This window comes from Mangifera indica, chromosome 14 (assembly GCF_011075055.1).
Source record: "Mangifera indica cultivar Alphonso chromosome 14, CATAS_Mindica_2.1, whole genome shotgun sequence".
Classification (NCBI taxonomy): Eukaryota; Viridiplantae; Streptophyta; class Magnoliopsida; order Sapindales; family Anacardiaceae; genus Mangifera; species Mangifera indica.
The window spans coordinates 1,830,902-1,845,016 of NC_058150.1; the positions used below are offsets into that span (position 1 = coordinate 1,830,902).

The 14,115-nt window shown below is 31.5% G+C and overlaps 1 protein-coding gene across 4 annotated transcripts; it reads left to right on the forward strand.

The window, feature by feature from the left end:
* The first annotated feature begins 6,837 nt into the window (after window positions 1-6,837).
* On the forward strand, window positions 6,838-12,366 carry LOC123195786 (transcription factor BIM1-like). 4 transcript variants are annotated; one of them, XM_044609629.1, is made up of 13 exons: window positions 6,838-7,191; window positions 7,403-7,784; window positions 7,924-8,004; window positions 9,082-9,453; window positions 10,038-10,128; window positions 10,253-10,383; window positions 10,498-10,606; window positions 10,779-10,848; window positions 10,938-11,033; window positions 11,159-11,562; window positions 11,667-11,784; window positions 11,895-11,996; window positions 12,257-12,366. In XM_044609629.1, the coding sequence occupies exons 2-12, from the start codon at window positions 7,748-7,750 to the stop codon at window positions 11,994-11,996; spliced, it is 1,611 nt and encodes a 536-aa protein (XP_044465564.1). In that variant the 5' UTR covers window positions 6,838-7,191; window positions 7,403-7,747; the 3' UTR covers window positions 12,257-12,366. The 4 variants fall into 4 exon arrangements, with proteins under 4 accessions (XP_044465564.1, XP_044465563.1, XP_044465565.1 ...); XM_044609628.1 differs by lacking the exon at window positions 12,257-12,366 and having other exon boundaries at window positions 11,895-12,224; XM_044609630.1 differs by lacking the exon at window positions 12,257-12,366 and having other exon boundaries at window positions 11,162-11,562; window positions 11,895-12,224.
* The last annotated feature ends 1,749 nt before the right edge of the window (window positions 12,367-14,115 follow it).

The window sequence follows — 14,115 nt, forward strand, 5'->3', positions numbered from 1 at the left end:
CCAGCACGTGCTTTCACGCATGCTTATTCTGTTCTTTCTTCCTTTCTACGCTACGCCCATACATACTCTTCTTGTTAACAGTTTCTATTTTTCTTCATGTTAATATTTTATTTGTGTATACCTCAGGGCATTTAGGGATAGCCTACAATTTAATTCAAAATAACAAAGTGTATAATTATTTGATAAATTAATTTATAATTATAAAATTAAATTAACCCTAAACATATTTTTTAGTTGTATGATAGTCCTTTCACTCCATCCTAAGTTAGACTAATTATCATATAAAATCGTATCCGAAATTATGTTTTTCTTAAGACATTACATTGTAATCTATGTAACCACTTTGTTTAGTATACTTTCAAAATGATTAATGTCATAATAATTTATGTAATCTCTCAAACAATGGGTTGAATCATATTAAAAACCATTTTGTATCTAACATTCTCTTTACATAAATCAGTACCACCATAATGAATATTAGAGTTTACCACGATAATTGAGTATTTCTTAGAATATTACATTGTTTTATATATATATACACACACTTACTCTATCAAACATTCTTTTGGAGTTGTTAACATCATAATCATAAGTGTAAACTCCTAAACAATTAGTTGAACAACATTAAAAATCACTCTATATTTTATTTTATTTTTTACATTAATTTTATAATATCATAATTTATTATTAAATATTTAATACAGTTATCATATTTTATAAGCACTATAAATGTTGTCAATAATATTATTTCTTAATCTAATTTAAAAGTCACTATCAAAATCATCATTATATTTTCTTTAATTCTAAAAATTACTTTATTGAATGCATGTATCGCCACCCACTTGCTAAATTATTAAATATAAAATTTACACAACTTTTTTAAAAATTTAAGTTGGTAAAGGAACACAATAAAACACCTTGACATTACCCTGAAAACAGGAAAAAGAGAAAATAATATGATAAACAAGAGCAAGTGAATTTTTATATTTTCTTAACGGACCACTAAGTCTCCGTCTCGTAACCGCTAAAACCGTTAACTCACAACAAATGGCAGTAAACGGCGTGATGTTCCCACAGAAAAACGCAAAAGAAAACGGCGAGAAGTGGTCCCACCGCTTGCGAGACGGCAGGCTGTGTGACAGATAAACGGCAGGGAATGGACGCACGTGAGCTGCTACCCCTTGCTCACGTGCCCTATGTATGCCCACTTATTTTCCATAACAACGAATGAACAAGCAAGCAACCCCTATCAGTGTAACAGATGTAAGAAGGCTCCTGTCACCTCAATAATTCTTGTACGTATGCAACTTCACATGGTTTTTGCCTCATCCTAACTCACGATTATTAAATTTTAAAAAACAAATATTTATTAATTTTTTAAAATTAATTTTAAATCTCCTTGACGGGAAGGTTCCTCAAAATTAAACCTATCTCTAGAATAATAAATTTAAAAAATTAAATGGGATTGCGTGATATTGGTGGGGGCCCAGATGAATTGGTTCCGTGAGTTGGCCACGTGATTTGGGAGGCCTGAGGATGTGGTGGGCAGGCATTTTTAATCACGTGATGGAGAGCGGATTCCACGGAGAAACAGACAGCTGTCACAATTAAAGCAATTAATCCAAAGAAAAGAGGGATTATTATCATCAAAAGACACGGATTAAGAAGAAATATTAGTTAACTGATCCCTAAACGGATTTCTTAAGAAGGGAATGTCCATGTTACAGGGAAAAACTCTAATTTTATGAAACGACAACTGCGCTGCCTTGCGCTTCCGCCGTTTGATGTTAGATTAAAAAGATTCTATTGTTGTTTATGGTGAAGCATACCACATTAAAGTTGAATGACACAAAGCTAATTATATGTTTCAAAAATGGAAATACGAAAATGACTTTTAGGCAATGTATAAAGTTAATGACATTTAATAATTGAAAAAAATATTTTAAATAAATAGAAACCATTTTGATTAATAGGTAATGGTTCAATCAATCGATTCGGATTTTTAAAACTATAATTTTATATTTGTAATTACAGAAACATTACTTAAAATTTAATCTCAGGTCAACCTTATAAAATTGCTGATTAATTAAAAGTATTTGATTATATATTATATAATTTAGTTAAATTATTATTTTATTATTACTGTTGCCTAGGTTTCCTGGAGATGGATGAGTGGGACCCAGACGGTTGGATGGTTGGGCGGGCCCATCCAAAGCGTGGGTATCAATTTGGGATGTCCCTTCGTAATTTTGCACGTGAGTTGCGGGTCAACTCACGTGGCCCACCTCTTCCTTCTGTGACGACAAACATGAAAATGACCTCACATTACTTTTCACGTTTCATGCTTTTCTCTCTCTCTCCCTCTGCTGTCCATTTATCAGTTAAACTTGTAAGTTTTTTCTTTTTCTCTGTATTTGCCGTACGGGTTTTAGTTTTACATTTAGGTCGGTTAAGTGATCTTATTTAAGATTGGACAGACAGCATTTAGAGTTTTGGACAGACTAACGACTCCCAAACAAGTGGGGTTTCGTTTGTTTTGTCCATTCAAATTTATGTCTTGTACATGTGATTAGGAGAAAGCACTTTCAATTAATTAAAACGTATAATAAACAATATTAGTCTGAGTTTTAATTTGTTTAAACAGAGCCGTGGCATAATTTGACACTCGCAAAAAATTAGGTAGTCTTTGACGTAAAAGGTCACCCAATATTGCAATGTCATTTCATAATCAGTGTACTTGGATAGAAAGTCACAACAATATCCACCACATTTTGGAATTTTCTAAAAGAAATAGAATGGCCCAATGACGAGGCCACTAAGTCCCACCCCAACTTTGATGAAATATTTTTCTCACCTTATAAGTTTAGAAAGTTCGTTTGTCAAACCCGTTCATTACTATTAATATAAATTATTAATCTGTTATTTTTTTAGTGAAATTATAAAATTTTCTTGAACACTTAATATAAATATAATTTATTAATATATCTTTATGTTTTATTAAAATTAAAAAGAACTAATTTTTGAAAGAATTAAACATGCATCCTCTAATACTTCATTTTTTGTTGGGCTCCATTCAATCTTCCCTCACCATTGGCTATGTGGATGTTGAATCGGGATTCAAAGAAATATACACTAGTCGATGGATTCACTTAGAGAGCTATTATCGGAATTGTCATGTCCATCATTGATTAAACCTCGAGTTTTGTTTATATATACAAAATCAATATTTAAGAAATATCCTTTAAATTGAATTTTATAATAAAAAATAGAGAAATCTTATAGTCACGTCTATCATGTTCACTCTCATCACTTGTGTACTTATCTTTTTTATAACTCTGTCAATGTGTCTTCTTTGCTTGTTAGCACAAACAACCATGTTAGTCCACAAATGCGTTTCCATCTAGGTGTGCCTAACAATGAGACACCATGTTATCTTTCCAAACCTTCATTGTGTTTAGTGCCTACCCCTAATCAACTCAACCCTCATCGTCTCATTGTCACTCTTATCTAGTCAGTTTTGTCGTTTCAATCATTGTTATTACAACGATTTAATTTTTTTATTTTTTAATTATTGTGACAACACTAACATACACCACCTTTTCCAACCCTCTACACAGTCATGTGACTTCTATTGCACAACCCTATAAGCAAAAATGATCATATTATACTTTAACGTGATGGTTGTTTTTATTAAAAAAAATAAATGAAAAACAAACAAATAAGCTTTTTAGTCTTAAAGAATGTCAAATCTAGGGTTAGATTCGAGCCGAGCCGAGCCCAAGCTCGGCTCGCTTTATTTAGGGGCGGCTCGAGCTCAACTCGAGCTGAACTCGGCTCGGCTCGAGTTCGGCTCGTTTTTCATATCAAAACGACATCGTTTTGTGTGTATATATGGATCAAAACGACGTCGTTTTGTATAAAAAAAATTTTAAAAAAATCTGCCCTGTCAAGCCGAGCTCGATCGAGCTGAGCAGAGCCCGGCTCGTTTCGGGCTCGAATCGAGCCGAGCAGAGCCCGAGCTCGAGCTGGCTTGACTCGAATCCAGCCCTAGTCAAATCATCATATTATCAAAGTTTGGGTGGGAATAGTTAATTACTAGGTGGGATGGAAATTCATGGAAGGAGTCACATGGTCATCACCTCCCTTTGACACAAAATTTTATATATTAGTCACATTAGATGCCTAATTCATGTCCCCTTGATTTGTATCATATATCTAATATGTTCGAAATTTGTATCTTAAATTTTGGTGAAAATTACAAAAATTTAAAAAAAAAAAAGCCGTGGACGTTGGGCTTCTAAGAATTTTCTTAAGAATATTAAACTCAATGGAAGTAGAATATTAGAACATGGTACTAATTTTGAATGGACAGCCATGTTCTACCAATTTTAATTAATTAATTAATACCATATTTTAACATTACAAGGAAAGATGATATTGTCACTTGGAGCAAGCCAAACTAAGTCTGTATACAGATGGATTCAAATTTATAACAATTTGTTCGAATTGATCAATCATATGAGAGTCATGAATAACTGGTTAATATTATAAACACAATGAATAATATCACTAAAGAAGAATTTAAGTTAAAACTTCGATTCATTTGTAATTTAAATCGATTCAAATTAACTTAGTTAGGTTTCAATCCTGTTTTCTATTGAATTTTCACGCACCATATAAATTGTGACTGGTAACCATGATTTTTTGAATGATAGAAATTATATCAAAGCGATGATATAATAATTTTCATATATTACGTGAGAAATGTAGTTTTAATTAATATGTATAAGAAATACTAAATCATGTCGGGTTATTTGAACAAAACATACATAAATTGTTGTATTATTAATCTTTTTTAAGATGCATACTCATGAGAGAACAATTAGAGAAGCTTTCCATAATTTAGTGAATATAAAAGATAAAGGGAAAAAAAAAAAGGATAAGATCTTTTGGTCTAGTTCCTATGTAGCATGACTAGAGAAAATAGTGAGTTTTTCATTTAGGGATTGGGTGAAGAAGTCCTTTTTCCATAGTGTAACCCTTCATTTATAGAATGAGGAGGGAAGGGTATTATTGTAATTGTAAAGATATAAATATCTATGTTACTAACATGATTGACACGTGTTATCAAGATTGTAAGAGATTTTGTTATTATGTATTTAATATGATGTAGATCATCGAATCGTCATAATAATGTTTTTTTCATTAATGTGTGTCACGATCGTATGTAGTTCATACATTTATTCAATAGGGGATATATGATTTTATTTAAATAACCAATTTTTTTTTATATTTGAGATAAATTTACTCAACTTATTATACATCAATTTAAATTCATGTTTTAAAATAAACGTGTCTAAGTGACACATCATATCCCTGGCTATTTAGTTGGATGTCTAGCAATTGATGGCTCATCATGGTCAAAAGATAAGCTTATCCGTACAACATTTACAATGAGGATGTCGTTGCCATTCAAGAAAAGTGGATGGTGCTCTTTCCATCTCTACAAATTTCATAACTACATAAAAAGTCCCCTATATATTATCCAACTTTGATTTTTCTTCCCCAATTCATAAAAACTCATATTATTGTCATGTAGCGATGAAAAGAGAAATGTGGAAAATGGTAATCAAAGAAAAAGAAAGTAACATGCATATGGAGAGCTAAGTAAGTTGGAGAAAGCCCCGCATTTCCCGCAAAGCTATATTTGCCTTTACAGAGTAGACGACTGCATTCCTAGTACAATACAGTTCAGTTAATACAAGCAACACGTGACCTTTCCTCCTTTACCACCAACATCCTCTCTGCTTTGTAATTAATTAATTAATTAATAATTATAAAGAATTAATTTCCTCACATAATCGGGATCTGTGCTCTAATCATCACCTGTAAGTAGTAACAATATTCCTTAATCTTTTCTGTGTCACGTGACTATGACTCTCCCTTCGGCGTATTCGCCGTTGCCTTCATTCACCTGCCTTTACTTTCTCTGCGGTTAAATTCCCTGCTCGTTATGTCGGGTCTTATCACGATAGTGTAATTAATTTAATTGGATAAATAACAGGGATTTTCGCTTTTACTGATACGACCTCGTTTTAGTAATTCAGATTTTAATTTTGGTTTGGTTTTTATTAATATGTTTGGATAACAAGGCACATGCTCTACAGACCCGTCAATGTACAACTAAGCTTTAAGACCCTTCTTCGGGTTACTTTATTTTTGTTTTAAAAAATAAAATAAAATTATTATTATATATTTTAAGCATACGAATAAATATATATAATATTATTATATAATTGAATAATTTTAAATTAATAATAAATTAATATTTAATAATATAATAACAAATAATATGTAAATTTATTTATATAATTAAAAATATGTATACATAAATTACTAAAAAAATAATTTTATTTTTAAATTTTGACTTAACGGTTTTTTTTAAGTTTAAAAACAAATATTAAAAATAAAATATTACTGGATTGATAAGTAGGTCTTAAAAATTTTTAAATTTATGATATTATTATGTAATTAAATAATTTAGAATTAGGATAAAATAATTAAAAAAATTATAATTTAGGATTACCAAAACCATAGAAAAAATAAATTGAGTTTGACCAAAAAAAAAATCAGTTACAACAAAAAATACATAAATAAATAAATGAGTTTCAAAAACTCGTGAGAGAGCACACGGAGTCTGTTATCATGATCTAACGCCGTCAAGTATGCCACAACGCTGTTAGAGAAACGGCGTTCCATCTAACGGGGTTACGGGGGTGATGAATAGAAATACTTCCGAGAAACAGAAATCAAGCAGATAACTGTATAAGACATCTAGAACCAAAGCACACACCAGAGAGAGAGAGAGAGAGAGAGAGTTTCTCTTCGACCTAAATCTTTAGCAACGCTGTAAGTCTTTTAGAAAAAAGAATAATTATAAATAAAGCTGAGAGTCTGAGAGAGTGATTGAAAAGAGAGAAAAGAGAAGGTTTTTTTGCGGAAGAACGAAGTAGATTCTCCAGCATTTGTGAATCCTGATCTCTCAATTCAAACAGAGACATCCACCAGCCTTTATGAAGTTATGGTTTCTTATGCTTTCAAGTTCACTGTTTAAATTCTCCGTTCATTGAAGCGTTTGCTTGTTGGAATTGCACGTTGAAAAAAATTAAATCAGCTTTGTTCGGATCAAAGGTACGTGTGTGGATTTTGTTTATTCGCTTGAATCTCTTCTTTTGTGGATTTTTTTTTTTTGTTAATGTGTTCTTCGTGGTTTCAAAGGACAAAAAAAGTTGTTGTTTGAGTGAGAAGTTTGACTTGAATTTTGGATTGTATGAATCTGTACCTCTTTGAAATGTTGAATTTGACTTGAATATCGTGTTTGTCTCGGTAATTTTTATTGCAGGCTTTATTATTACGTTTGAAGAATAGTTTTTTTTGAACTGAATCTTTCGTAGAAAGATTTTACCGTGAGTCTGTGAACGAGATTTTCTCTGAGAAACTTCAAGACTGCTTCTTCAAGAATATGAAGTCTATTGCTTATTCCAGAATCCACTTTTAGCCAGCCGTGAAAGTGAATGCGCTTCCGATCTCAGACGGAGGCGTGAATTTTCTCGTTAGTAATTTTGTATGGAAAACAGATCTGAGAGAGAAAACTGTTGAATTTTCAACAATTCAAGACCTGAACAGTAAATTGAATAGATAATTCGCCGAATCTCAACAAATATTCGCGAAATTCTTTCAGCTGGAGATGGAGCTTCCTCACTCCCGTCCATTCGGAACCGAAGGTAAGATATTTTGTAGAAAAACAAATTCATAAATTCTTTTGTAACTTTGTTTTGATTTTCAGTATGGATAACAAAAACAGAAAACATTTTTGTTTTTTTGTTATATGATTTTGACTGTGATTTAGAAGTTGTTTTACAGGAAGGAAACCAACGCACGACTTTTTGTCACTCTACAGTACTCAGCCAACGGTCCAACAAGATCCGAGACCTTCTTCTCAAGGTAAAAATCTTCTCTCTTTTCAATTCATTTTTAAGATCCCAAAAAACTGGTTGTTCTCTTCTGTATATTTGCTTTTCTTTAAAATTTATTTATTTTTGAATACTTATTTTTTTATATGTTTTTACGAGTAAAACAAAGTTTAGAAAAAAAAAAAAAATCTCTTCATCTTTAATTCTTTATTTATGTTATAGTTATTACGCGATCACGATCTGTCTATGCACGTGACTGGATCTGGGCCATGAATGGCAATGGGCCAAATCCGTAGAGGAAAGAAAGTTAGCAGTTAGTAGTAATTAGCACCATCGGATTGGGTTATTAAATGGGCCCCACTTTAGAAGTTGGACAATGATTTGACAAGTCACATGATTCACATCAGGCCCTGATACAGGTGCATGGTATTCAGAATTCCAAAGATGTCCTCGATAGATTCGGCACGCGCTCGTCTTTTCCCTGTTTGGCAATATCTTTTTTCGATTGCCCTTAAAACTCAACTTTTTTACATTAATATTATTGATATAGTAATATTCTCTCAATAATTTTAAACATATAAATAAATAAATAAATAATATAATTAAATAATTTTAAATTAAAAATAAAATAATACTAATTATATTATAATATATAAAATATATACTTAAAATAGATAATATAATATTAATCATATTATATATCTAAACTTTTTTTTAAAATTTATCCGGATAAATTAATCTGAAAGCAAAATCATTAATTATATAAAGTAAATATTTTAATATATAATTAAATATTATTTTATTTTTAATTTAAATTTATCTAATTTCACACGTTATTATCAATACTATTGCTTTAAAGAAGTTTTACTATCTTCTCTTTTGCTTAGTAACGAAACTATGGATCTTTCATTGACGAGAAAAATGAAAATGAAAGAACTTGGTGTGATGTCTTCCTCGTTACCAACTTATGATTGTCTCACAGTATCTTAGAATTTTCTTTCTTACCTTTTTTTTTTTTAATTTTACATTTAAAAATCTAGAATTAATATTCGTGAGTATAATGAATTCTGAATACGATTTTTTTTTTTTATTTCTGATTCTTAAGCAGGTAGTTTACTGGAAACTCATGATTTTCTACAAGTAGGGAAGGTTAGTGCCAAGGAAGAAAGCACAGTTGAAACATCATCGAGCGTTGAAAAGCCACCGCCTCCGGCACCACCTCCGACTTCTGTAGAACATATTCTCCCCGGTGGGATTGGGACTTATAGTATAAGCCATATTTCTGACTTCAATCAAAAAGTTGCAAAGCCAGAGGGTTCGATATTCACAGTAGCTCAGGCAACTAGTAGCGAGAGACACGATGAAAATTCTAACTGCAGTTCTTACACTGGAAGTGGTTTCACTTTGTGGGAAGAATCTGCAGTCAAGAAGGGAAAGACAGGGAAGGAGAATGCGGGAGATCAGAGAGCCAATGGAAGAGGTAATTAATAAAAAATTGCTTTATATTATAGCAACACTTTACGTTTATATTGTTTACTAATCAATTTCATGCATCTTGAAATATCCATGCATTATCAACTTAGCATGGACTTGTGCATGCTAAATGGATCACTGGAATTTTAAAGTGAAAATATGAGAATTCAATTTCCACTTTATCTTAGAAGGTTTTTTTTTTTCAGTTATATTTAATTAGAAACAAATTTTTTATTCTAGATGTACAAATAATATTTATAGTTTAATTTGGACCTAATTTGTAATTAAATATGACCTTAACCCACAGTGGACTAAATCGTTTTTTTTTTTTTTTAAAGAAAATACTAGTCTGTGGTTCTGTGGATTATGTACCTAAACTGAGCAAGTATAAAAATAGCTCTAACGTAATTGCATTGTATTATTAATTATTATTATTATTAAAATGTGATTTTTCTGGACAGTGTCGGATAGACTGGGCTTAAATTATCAGCTAGGAGATCCAGTTGAATTTAGTTTAATGTTAAGTCTAGAAAGACAGAAACTGAAAAAACTGAAACTAATGAAGCTTTTGGGGTTACTTTGCATGGACAGAAGCGGCAGTGAAAGTGGGGCAGTGGCCGTCACAATCGTCTTCAAACAACAATCCCCTTCGCAATAGCTTCAGCTCCCTCTCCTCCTCACAGTCAGTCACTTAATCTCTCCGCTTTCTTCCTTTTAGCTTTGCTTTTGTTTGTTGGTCAAATTTAGTTGGCGAGGAATATAAAGATTGAATGATTGATGATGGTGTTGTGTTGTTATTTGAACAGACAATCTGGGCTGAAGAGTCAGAGCTTCATAGAGATGATAAAGTCTGCAAAATGTAGTACCCAAGATGAAGATTTAGAAGATGAAGAAGATTACACTATTAAAAAAGAGAACTCTTCTACTATCCTTAAAGGTAAGTCTCACACAAGTCACAAATAAAAAAACTTGTGCTGCTATCTCATTAACACATATAATTTGCCAATTAAAAGGTCGTCTAGCTCTTTTTAAAAGGTTTCAACTTTTACAGGGGAATTGAAGGTAAAAGTTGATGGGAAGAACACTGATCAGAAGCCCAACACGCCAAGATCAAAACATTCTGCAACAGAGCAACGAAGAAGGAGCAAAATAAATGACAGGCAATTGCAACTTTCCTATTCAATGCCATCTTTCTAAATTTCCCTCTAACGGAAGCCTAAGCAGATTCACATTATAGTATTCCTATGCACGTTTGTTTTCTATACTTTATTCGTTACTATATATGTGATTTTCAACACAATTAGGCATTAAACATTAGATTTTATTATGCAGATTTCAGATGTTGAGGGAACTCATTCCTCACAGTGACCAAAAGAGAGACAAAGCTTCATTCTTGCTTGAGGTATTTAGATGCATTCTACTATTATCATTTTTTCGGAAGGTCATTTTGAATTCCTTATTTGGGTGATGACACAACCAACGATATTGCAGGTTATCGAGTACATTCAGTTCCTACAGGAAAAAGTACAGAAGTATGAAGGTTCGTACATAGGATGGAACCAAGAAGCCACAAGATTGATGCCATGGGTGAACTCATACACTTCCCTCAGCAAATCTATTGTTGTTTTTTGGGATCATGTAGAAAGTATATATGAAATCACATATGCTTATCTTCTTTTTGATTTGAAGTTGTTTCTCTACTTTCTTTGCAGCAGAGAAACAATAAGAAGCCTGTGGAAAGTTATGTTGATCAGTCCCGAGGGATGGTTGCGGCCAATTTTGATGAGAAAAAGGTACCGATTTCTCCAGCAACTCCTGGAAATCCACAGAAACCAATAGACCAGCAGCCTGGAATAACCAATAAAGCAATGCCCCTTCCTCCGACGTCGTTTCAGCCAAACTACTTCACTCCGGTTAGGAGTGGCGGTTTGGTAGCTCAACTTCCACCACCTAGGTTGGCATCCGATGTAGAGCACACAACATCTCAGCGGCAAGCGCAGTTATGTAATACTAGACCATGTACAAGTGACGGGGCAGTTGTCAGTGATAAACTGAAAGAACAAGAGCTGGGTATTGAAAGTGGCACAATAAACATCTCAAGTGTGTATTCTCAAGGGTGAGTTCTTCTTTCATATGTTTATTGTACTTGTATCTTCTATTTATGCGCCTGCCTGCCTCTGAATCTGAATAATTAACCTAAGTGATTCTTGAATGGAACAGGCTGTTAAATACTCTGACACAAGCACTGCAGAATTCTGGAGTTGATTTGTCGCAAGCCAGCATTTCAGTGCAAATCGACATCGGAAAGCGCACAAGCCCATCATCATCCATTGTTAAGGTAGATTGAAATAGTAGATATAATTAATTTTACATATAGTTTTTATTGCATGAATTTTCAGTCCCATTTTGAATTCCCCTATTGGCAGAACTGACTTTTTAATAATGCAGGAAAATAAGGTTACTTCCCGCACTCAAGGAACCGCTAGTTCCAGAGGAAACGGCGAGGATTCCAATCAAGCGATAAAGAAGCAGAAAACAGACAAAAGCTAGGTTTGCATAGTATTATAATTATAATAATTTTTTTGTAATTTAATTCATTCATTTTTTTGGGGGTTTTACTGTTGTGTTGTCGTGTTTGAGAGGTAGATTAGTTGGAATGTACATGTAGTGGGTTTGTTTTGATTTTGTTCGGATATACATATAGAATTCCTAACAAATGTTTTTTTCTTTTTCTTTTTTACTTTGTTGAATCATTATTATAGATGGTTCCTTATTTTTGATTGTTGAGCAGCTGTTTTTACTTTGTTCAGGATTCTTCTATGTATGGCACTCAGTAACACGGTTTGCCTGAAATATGGACTCTTATATTTTTGCTCAAGTTTTAGTGATGAAGAAAGCCCTAGTAACATGGACTTTGGCACGTGCAAAATTCTATTTTCGAGTTTAGCTTAAGTTTAACATTGGCTAGTTTGGTAAGTTCACAGACTCACAACTTGATTCAAGTAAAAAATTAATAAACTTATAAAAGTTTTAATTTTGCACTTACATGTTTAAAATTTTATTTTTAGTTTTGAACATAAAAGGTGATTGTCAAATATATTAATTACGAGGGTTTAAATAACTTATTTAAATTTAGGGGTTAAAATGTAATTTTTTGAGTTTCAAATTGAGTTCAAACTTATATTATATGATTAAGTATTATTTAATTTTTAATTCAAAATCATTTAATCATATAAATAATTCATCTACTTAATACTCATAATTAAGGAACTTAGTTTTAGTTTTAAATGTTTAAGTCTTCGTCTAAATTTAAGTACGAGATTAGCTTAGTCTTGAGATTAGATTTACTCGATGTAATTGGTTTCATCTTGAATAAACGGTTTAATTCGAATTGAGTTTTTCATTAAAAAAAAAATAAAAGGACGGTCAGGGTATTTTAACCCATGGGCCTGAATATTGCTTACCATAAAAATTTAAGATCCGACCCAGCAGAAACTTGTACACAGACCCAATTACCTCTTCCTTAATATGCTCAGGCCTTACATTATTTATACAAGTCAAAGACTTGTAGCCTCAAAACTTTTTATTTCTCTGATAAATCAAACTGCCAAAAATTCTCAAAATTTAAGGCAATACGCAGATGTGACATTAAATGTTAAAAAATAATAATCTAACAATGTGGTCAGCATTTGAATTATATGTACAAGACATTCAATAACTTGTTTTAATCCACAACAAATTAAGTTTAAATCAAATTTCTGTCATTGTCCATTGACTTTGCCTATTCTTGATAATGATCTATAAATCAACTGAAGATGTAATTTTATAAATTAAGATCTAGTGAAAAACTTCAAATTATATATTACCATTGGATAATATGATTGTTTCTGTTAAATATCATCCTTTAATTAGAGATAAATTCGAATAAATTTGAGTTTAAACAAAACTAATTTGAATTCAGTATGAATTTAAAATAACAAGTTTGAGCTTGAGTTTAAGTTTAAATCAATTTAAATGATGAATAATGACATAAGAAAAAGATGAGATATGTTCGAAGAAGAAAAAAATTGTCTAAAAATAAAAGCTTTAGTAAGAAATTGTTAAAAACCCTCAAACCTGAATAAAGTTGTCAAATCAGAATTTTAATTCGAGTTTGATTTATTCAAATTAAATATAGATTCGAATCCAAACTGATTTAACTTAAATCTGTTAGAGACTTCAATCTTTGGTAAAGATATTTAATTAATATAAAATTTTGGCTTTATTCTCTCCCAACACTCCAAAACTCATCAAGTGAAAAAGCTATCTCATTCATGTTAATTAGATAATTTAATGACACTAATTAAGATTAACATTGAGCTCACCTACCATATAATTTGGTTATTTAATTATTGAACAAATGGCAACATAAATAAGTAGGAAAAAAAAAAAAAAGAATAAAGTAAAGACATTGATGTTATCAATAAAATATTAACTTTACAGGATGTTTCCAAGTCCAAATACTTGAAATCGAATTTGGGTTTGTTGTATATTTTTGTTACTTTTAATTAATAATAATAATAATCTCTTAATCTTAATATTAGTATTAATTAATTAACACAAATTATCATCATCATCAATGCCATGGCCGACCTCGTTAATAACATAAAGTTGAATCACTGGGGAGGTG